The following is a 9,191-nucleotide window of genomic DNA, read 5'->3' on the forward strand; positions in this document are numbered from 1 at the left end:
TGGTGTCAATGTCCCAGGAGCTTTCTTTCTGCTCCTTCATCCATAAGGTCTTGCTTCCATCCTCAGAGTCACCTCATGGTAGAAGATGTTCACTGCAGCTCCAGCTATGATGTCTCAGTCAGGAAGAGACGGGGGGAGCAAAAAGCGTGCAAGGTAGATCGGCTCCACTTTTTAACTCTCCCCAAAGCATCAGTCACAAAATCTTGTTTTGACAAGAAGGTTGTCACACACTGCTAACTACATGCAGAGGAGACTTGGAAATGTGCTTTTTTTTTTTTTAAAGCTGGGCACATTGCCACCCCCAACAAAAACAGAATTCTTTTAGGTGGAGAGGAATAAATATTGGGTAGATGAAAGATGGAAGAGGCAAGAGGAACACAAAGATTTTTTCCCCCAGAAACACTGTACTCCTCGGTACCAGGGACCTAAGCTGTGGCAATACAAGGATGTGAAGAGATGAATGAGACAAGATTCTCGACCTTGGTCACAGTCAGTAGATTTAATATCATCATGAAATTAATGTGATTAGGAGCAATCTTCTCTAAGAAGATTGGCTTATCAGGTTTGCTAATCTTCTACAGAAAGGTCTCAAGTTACTGTACTTACTCTCCTTTGAGATCAGTGCTTTTTAATTGAAGGCACTTGGCTAACCTAGTGAGTCATACTTTTAGTAACAGGGGATTGATGATCATCAATTTAGTTAATGACATTTTTATAACAAGAATGTGGAAATTGTACTGCTTAATATTTGTCTCCTCTGCCCCAGTCCTTTCCCTGAGGGCTAGGACTCTGGAGTCCACTTCTTCACCTTCCTGTTGCTCTGCACAGACAAGCAGAGCCTGCCGCAGTTCTATACCACAACGATTCTGCCTATCTCCACTCTGACAGGAGACATTAATGTCTGAGAGAAACTTTAAGATAAAAATAAATTAAAGATAAAAAAGCTAAAACAAGGTTTAAAAAACTACATATATCACTTTTGTCTGGACAACATTTTTTCTTTTTTCTTTTAATAGAAAATTAAATCTCCGTAGCTGGCGAAGGATCCGATACTTCACCTGTAAGTAGACGGGATGGTGGCTTATTTGGGTAACATCCAGAGCTCATTTCCCATTGCTTTCGGACAGAATTTATGGGTACAATTATAGAATTTTAAAAGATCATCTACATCTTCTCAGAATAGGAAGGCTGTTTGTTAAACTCTCTGGCACAGTGGAAACAAGATAGGTCTCTGGAAAATTCTCAGAACTCGCCACAATCACCGATGTCTTTTACAGCTGAAAGAAGATTTGCTTTGTGAGAAAAGACCCAATTTTATATTAAAGAAAGAGCTGCTGGCAGGTCTCTCCCTTGGGCTTTTGTCATTAAAATTCAATTGAACGCTGACATTTTTTACCTCCACGTGCCCCATCACTGCTTTCCTTCCTCACCAGTTTTTCACAGAGCTGCAAAATGCCCTCTCGTTTGTGCTGTGTCATACTAAATATACAGACTAAATAAAATGTAAACTAGGAATACACTGGCATCAATGTTTAAGGCAAGTGTTACATGCATGTGATGAGATGCGAGCTAGAAAGAGATGGGGCACTTTGGGGTTTTCAATTGCTTTATTTTATTTATTAAAAATTTAAGGACTTCCCTGGCGGTCCAGTGGTTAAGACTCTGCGCTTCCACTGCAGGGGTCGCGGGTTCGATCCGTGGCCGGGGAAGAACCCGCATGCCATGCAGCCAAAAAATAAAAAATGTTTAAGGCATCTTTGGGAAATATAGAGATTTTTTTTTGTAATTAAAAACAAAAGTACATGTGAAACAATGAAAAGATTTATAAAGAAAAAGTTCATCTCTCCTTCTCTTATTGTAACCAGTGTTGACATCCTTTCCCGTCTTTCCTCCTATTGACACAAACATTCTACACATACACACATGTAAAAGTTAGGATGCTTGAAGCCTAAAAAGGAAAGGCTAATACAGGAGAAGAGTCATACCTCTTTTTTCTATTATACAGGAAAGAAATTAATGAAGAACATGATTTTATTAGGACTCTTTTAGTTGCAAGGCCCAGAAACCCAATTTAAACCAGTTTAAACAAAAATGGGGAATTTATCTTCGATGTGACTAAACTGCAGAAAGGGTAGGGGTGGAGCCAGTGTCAGAGATAGCAGGATCAAAGAATTCAAACATCCTCAGGTCTTTGCCTTTTTTCCCCTCCCCTCTAGTCTTTGCAGTTTGTCTCTCTGAAGAAAGTTGGCTTAATTTCCTTGGGAAGACTGGAACCATAGCCACTTGCATGCTTGGCATTCTTCTATCCAAGTACTTGAAAAAAAAATTCCCTCCAGCTCCAATTAGAGGAAACCCTGTGGCCAGGGGCAAAGTTGTAACCAGAAAGATTCTGGGGAAGAGGGCAAGGGAAACAAAAGAATGGCAAGTCAGGAATGGCTTGAATGAAATTAGAAAGACATCTGTTTAGTGATCTGGGAAGCCTGATGTGGTGAGCAGGTAGTTTAAGGCAGACCTATGGTGATTGTTAACTCTGCTTTTACTAGCTGTGTGTCCCTGAAAGAAGTAACGCCTTTGCGGGTCTCACTTTCTTCATCTCTAAGGTTACTGTCTGAGCACCAGAAGCTTGTAGGGGGGTCAAGTGAGGTGATGTAAATACAGGATACAGGTGTGAGATACCCAACCCCATCTTCACCTCCATGCTCCTTAATGGAAGTGGAAATTTTCTGGAGGTGGGAATTATATCTAAAGATCCACAACACAGTGTCTTGCTTCTATTAATCATTACTCCATGAATATTTATTGATAAGAGAAAGAATAAAGATGGCAAAATTTAACTGCCAGTTTCTCTCAATCAAATGCTTTGGGTCTTCACTGACACCAAGACAACCTCCAGAATGTTCATATAGGAAACTCATTTTGTAAATTAATTAAGCTTTAAAAAGAAAAAAATTATTCCCCTTCCTATCTAAACAACTTCATGCATGGCCTTTACCTCCATTACCTTTAAGTCTCCTCTGTACGCAAAGTGGAAAGGCAAGAATGTACATATGCATCCAATCCTCTTAGCTTGAGCAGAGCTTGTTGTCATAACTGAGGTGAAGAGTCTGAGGTCCCCTAAGGCGTTTCGGCAGCAAATTCATCCTCAGACTGAAAAATTCCCTGATGTCCATTCCAGTTCTGTGCACTAAAACCCTATGTTCTAGATTCCATGCCATGATCAGGGCCTCCAAAACCTTAAACCTCTCTAACCACCTATTACTGTAGAAAAAAATATATGTTCCTTTAAGTCCTTCCTGGTTACCTGAATTTGTGAAGGCTAGCTTTTGTGAAAACACAAACATGTTTTCATGTCACAAGGTGAAGTACAATGGATACAAGTACCTGAGTCCAGCAGTGACATGTGGTGTAAACTGGAGGAGGGGGACCACAGAGTTCACATCCTCTCTGCTGTCCAGACAGTCTTTAAAACAGATTATGACCACTGTTGGCGGCATGGTCTGGAGGCTACATGATGACACAAATAACCTTTGTTATGCACGAACTGTAGTGAGACATTTTATGTTAAAGAGGGCAGGCTGTGGAAGACATGACATAATTTTAGTTAAAATTACATTTTTATGAACTTACATTTTGTTTAAAAAATCCCAGCGGAGAAGAATGATTTCTGAGCTATCTTTACCAGGCAGGGTTGCAAATCCTATTCTAAAATTGTCAGAACAAGTTTTATTTCACAGAACAATCATGCCCAGGGCAGCCAAGTAACGATATCGATGACAGTCGAGTAACACCGCAAAAACACTTCATTTTTATTCTGGAGAAATGCACATATGTTAGAGTATTAAATCCAAGGAGAATGTATCTGTGATTTTTTTTTAAATAGGAAGGTAAAAGAAAGCCATAGTTTTCAAATCAAGTGATAATAAACATATCTTTTTCTTCTTTTTACATTTTTTGAACCAATGTAACAGCATAGTACACATTTTACTATCTATTCTAGAAGGAGATGTACTAGCAAATCGTAGGCAAACTATGACATATTGTATAGTACATTGTGAATTCCTGATTGTATAAATGTCCAACATATGGAAATTTACAAAGTATTTCATTGTTCTGTGGTTAAAGATAAGTGTTCAGTAACTATCAGGTAGGCATATTCTTTATCTGGGTCTTCCCCTTGCTCCCTACCAATGTGCTTCTCTCTGTGGGACCTGCCTTCCCTCATGACTCTAGAATGACCCTTGCAAATGTCTGCTAGTTCAGGCTTAAGTGGAATTATCTCCCAGTAACATTTGTATTTAAGCTGGAGGCCAGTAAATGATGGCTTTCTTCCCTTTCCCCTAGTCCACTTATATCCAGGGACACCTAAACTGCAAAGCGTCCTGGGCTCTGTGGAGTTTTCCCCAGGCTGAACCCCCTCACTGAATGTGCTTCTGTGTGCCCCTGGTTAGCTGCTACCCCACCCTCATCACAGGCTTTCTCTACAAAGTTTGAGTAGGGCTGAGTGAGTGGAGTGTTGGCTGCCACTTGGAACGATTGCCAGTGCCTCAATTGTTGTTTGGACGCCATCACATTCGAAAGAAGTGTCACTTTTTATATTTTCCAGTTGATAGATCTAAGCACTTAGAAGAATGCTGTTAGTTGGCTTTCTTCAGACTAAGTTGCAATTAACCATTCAAACACAACTCATGTAGGGTTCATGTGGATGAACGCTACCACCAAACAATGAGACCTCTGTCTAGCACATATTGAAAAATTAAAAAATTGCTCTCAATTGACATTAAGGCTGACACCCTTCGTTTTCCAAGGAAGCCTATGTCTACTTCAGAGGGATGCGGGTTTGCTTTAAGCCTCTTGTGTGCCACAGAGTACCTTTGTTTCCCCTCCCTGGGCTGTGCTCATGGCTGAGTCTAAATGGTGCTTCTGGAGCAAGGGAGGGGCCCCCATCTCACCATATTTAACATATCTGAGGTTGTGGCACTCACACACTGAGGACTTGAGTTTTTTAGAGTATTTTTGGAGACAGCACTTAATAAAACACTTGAGGACCAAAAAACTCAGTTCAGTGAAATTCAACACAACGCACAGGCATGAGGTAATGACCAAGAAGAGGATGAAGATGGTTTTCTCAGTGGGTTTGGAGACGAAGCAGTCCACAGTGTTGGGACAAGGCTTCAAATCACACTTCATAAAGTAGGGAACACTAAAGCCACCATAGAGCTTGTAAAATAAAACCAGGAAGCCAATTTCAAAACCAGTTTTAACAATGAGGCTGATCAGGTAAGTGTACCACAGGCCCCCATCCATGGTGCCTGGGCTGACATAGAGTTTCTTCCTGTGCCTTTTCTCTCTACCCTCACGATAGGCTACATGTAGAACCATCAGAAGTGAAGGCGTGGAGACCACGATCAGTTGTAAGGCCCAAAGTCTGACCTGGGAGATGGGGAAGAAGTAGTCAAAACACACATTTTCACAACCAGGCTGTCTAACGTTGCACTCAAACTCTTTCTGCTCATCTTTCCATACATGCTCTGCCGCCACCATGTAGACCAGCAAACGGAAGATGAACGTGACCGCCAGCCAGATCCGCCCGATCCCAGTGGAGTATTTATTTACTCCACTCAGGAGGTCTCTGAGGAACGTCCAACTCATGACTTAGATTCCAAAGAAGGCAATATTCTGCAAAAGAAAACAGTTTCATCATGATTCATTTACTTCTATTCCATTGATCATTTCTACTGTCTTACTTGTAGATTATGGAATTATGGAAGATAAACTTGACTTTTTGCATTATTACAACCCTGGATGTTCAGGGCTCTCTAAGAATCCCATAGGATATGCTTGCTTTCATACAAGGAGGTGACACAGCTGGTCCACAGGACGTAAATGAGCCCATGCCCAGTTTAACTTGGAATTTGGTTTGTCATCCCACACACACTAGCCCATTCCCAGACAAATCCTTCTACTTTTTGGCTTCTCTCTAAAGATGGTTGGGTTCTATGGCTGATCTAGAAAGAATTAGATATGAATCCCAAGGTGACCTTGGTACCTTGAGATATCCCTCACATGCCAGCTTCTCTTTTTTTTTAATGTTCTTTTTTTATTGAAGTATAGTAGATTTACAATATTGTGTTAGTTTCAGGTGTACAGCAAAGTGATTCCTATATATGTTTATTTCAGGTTATTTTCCATTATAGGTTATTATAAGATACTGACTATAGTTCCCTGTGTTCTACAGTAAATCCTTGTTGCTAATCTATTTTATATATGGTCGTGTGTGTCTGTTAATCTCAAACCCTTAATTTATCCCTTCCCACCTTTTTCCTTTTTGGTAACCATACGTTTGTTTTCTATGTCTGTGAGTCTATTTCTGTGTATTAATTTTTGGATTCCACACATTGAAGTTGTAGTCTCTACTCACTTTCTCTAATTTGTCAGTGCCCGTCCCTAATCCCTAAAGGTTATTCCCTGTCCCTACTGCCTCCTGTGTCCCGTATCTCATCCCAGCTGCTTGCCTACAATTTGATAGTGAGAAGTGAGGCTCTCCACTATGAACTCCCTCAAACTCATGCTCCCTCATCCCTCCAGATCTACTTACATCGGTGCCCAACTTACCTTCTTTACCCAGTTTGGAGGGAGAGGGTTGGTCTCTTCTCACCTCAAAATGATCATGATCATTCCAGCTCTAATCCCATTCTTGATCTACCCATTTCCCCTGCTCTGAATTCTGTATCTTCACCCTCCACTGCTCCCTTCCTCTCAGTGTATAAACGTGCTGAAGTGTTGTCCATTTTTAGTGGGGGAATCTTCACAGCTTCTCTTTCTGACAACCTCTATCTTTATCCCTTATTTCTACTTCCTCAACTATTATTTACTCATCAACTCACTGAGTCTAGTTTTTCTTCTCAGCATTGCACTTAACTTCAACTACCTCTCAATTACCAAGTGTTCTGGACACTTCAAATCTCCTTTAATTTTCCTGTGGTGTTTGATACTGTTGCCTGCACTTGTGTTTTTGAAACTCTTTCAGCCTTGATTTCCATACCACTCTCCCCGCTCTTTCTGTTATTCTGATCCTCTTGATTGTAGTTGTCTTTGCCCAGCCCTGAACAGCTCTGTCCTCTGCTCTTTTCTCCCTCCATATGCCCTCCCTGCAAAACCTCATGCATTCCTACAGATTCAACTACTGCTTTCAGGTTCTCGTTTCTCAAATCTTAGGCTCCTCCCCAGACTTCCAGATCTCACTGCCTCCTGGCTATTATCTAAATATCCTACAGGCATCTCAAACTTGATATGTCTGTAGTTCAATGTATTATCTGCTCTGCTCTTTGATTTCCTTATGTGGTTAAACAGCATCACTAACGCCCAAGCACCCAGGTCAGAAATCTCATATTCATCCTAGATGCCTCTCTCACGACCCTTTTAAAATTGCTCACCAAGTTCTTCTGATTCCTCCTAAATATCTCTCAAATTCACTTCCAAGTCACTGCTGAGCTCTCTCTCACCCATACAGCCCTGCCACTGCTTTCTACGTCCGGTCTCAGCATCTCCTCTGTTCCCCTCCTAGTACACCCTCAATGCTGCTCAGTTCTCTTGCGCCCCTCTCCGTCTCTTTTGCTCGTTACCCTACAAAAGTGGATAGGAAGCTAGAGAGCCTTCTTTTCCAACTCAGCGACACTGTCTTTCTTGCACTCTTGGCTTCCATCTTGTCATGTAACTGAACTCCATGGGCTGGGCAGTGATTTTTCTTTTTCTTTTTTTCTTTTTTTTTTTTTTTGCGGTACGCGGGCCTCTCACTGCCGTGGCCTCTCCCGTTGTGGAGCACAGGCTCCGGACGCGCAGGCTCAGCAGCCATGGCTCACGGGCCCAGCCGCTCCGCGGCACGTGGGATCTTCCCGGACCGGGGCACGAACCCGTATCCCCTACATCGGCAGGCGGACTCTCAACCACTGCGCCACCAGGGAAGCCCCTGATTTTTGTTTCTTGAGCCTACAGTGTGCTCAGCCTTCTCTGTTTAGTGCTCTTTTGAGTTGGTCTCTCACAACCAGCCTGGAAAGTGGGGTTTTTGTTGGTTTGTTTATGGTGGCGGTTGTGTTGTTCTTTCAGATGAGAAAGCAGACTCTGAAAAATAAAGCCACTTCCCAGGGTCACAAAATAAGAGGCAAAGCAGGGTTCAAATCCAATTTTCGTTACTCTAAAACAGAGTTTCTCAACAGTGGCACCATTGACATTTTGGGCTGGATAATTCTTTGTTCCAGCAGCTGTCCTGTGCATTGTAGGCTGTTTAGCAGCGTCCCTGGCTTCTCCCAGCTAGATGTCAGTAGCACCACCTCCCACCCTATTTGTGACAACCAGAAATGTCTCCGGACAATTCCAAATGTACACTGGGGAGATGTAGCAAAATCTCTCCAGTTGAAACCATTGCGTCTCTAGTACAATCAGAAGATGTGGACTGGAGCTCCAGGTCTGCCCCTAAGATACTTCATGATTTCTCAGGTGAAAACCTTGCCATTTCAGGTCCTATCTCCTATTACAAAGATGGATTACATCTTGCCTTCTCTATAGACTCCGCCAGAGGAGCATCATGGAAATGATGATGTGAGGGGAACCAGAAGGTAAAGAAAATGGGGATATTGTGATAGTAGCGTTCCTGCCAGAGCTCGTCACATGATCTCCTCCAGAGGGAACATTATGTAACAAGCTCACATGCTAGAACCCTGACATGTATGAAGGTTAAGAGGTATTTTCAGAGACAACAAAGACACACGTACACAATGCCCTATTCAGCAGGGAATAAATACTTCAATGTCCTTGGTTTTCAGAACACAAACAAAATTGTATTAAATAAAAAGGATTCTCAAATCCACCTGAAAGGTTAACATCTCCATGAATTATTAAAACAAAGCCCCAAAGATTAAAAAGGGGACAAAAGGGTCTTATGTTTCCCTATGACATGTGTCATTGGGCATTTGTCTGTATTATTCAGGAGGATATTTATGTAATGTTGCAAAATATTTAAAAGTACCCTGTTGGACATTTCAGAGAATGGATAAAGGTAAGAGATTTTCTTTTCTTCAAAAAGAAAAGTAGTAAGAAAGTGACTGGTGTTTGAATAGGATCAGAAGACGCCATCAAATGTGTCAGGACTATGAATTTCACCTGACTAATGTCCATCCTATTTTGAAGTTCTCTGC

General features: G+C 41.8%; 1 protein-coding gene across 1 annotated transcript; it reads right to left on the minus strand.

The window, feature by feature from the left end:
- Positions 1-4,842: 4,842 nt before the first annotated feature.
- On the minus strand, positions 4,843-5,649 carry GJB7 (gap junction protein beta 7). Its single transcript, XM_030859189.2, has one exon. The coding sequence runs from the start codon at positions 5,647-5,649 to the stop codon at positions 4,843-4,845; it is 807 nt and encodes a 268-aa protein (XP_030715049.1).
- Between the last annotated feature and the right edge of the window lie 3,542 nt (positions 5,650-9,191).

The sequence above is a fragment of the Globicephala melas genome, chromosome 14 (assembly GCF_963455315.2).
Source record: "Globicephala melas chromosome 14, mGloMel1.2, whole genome shotgun sequence".
Classification (NCBI taxonomy): Eukaryota; Metazoa; Chordata; class Mammalia; order Artiodactyla; family Delphinidae; genus Globicephala; species Globicephala melas.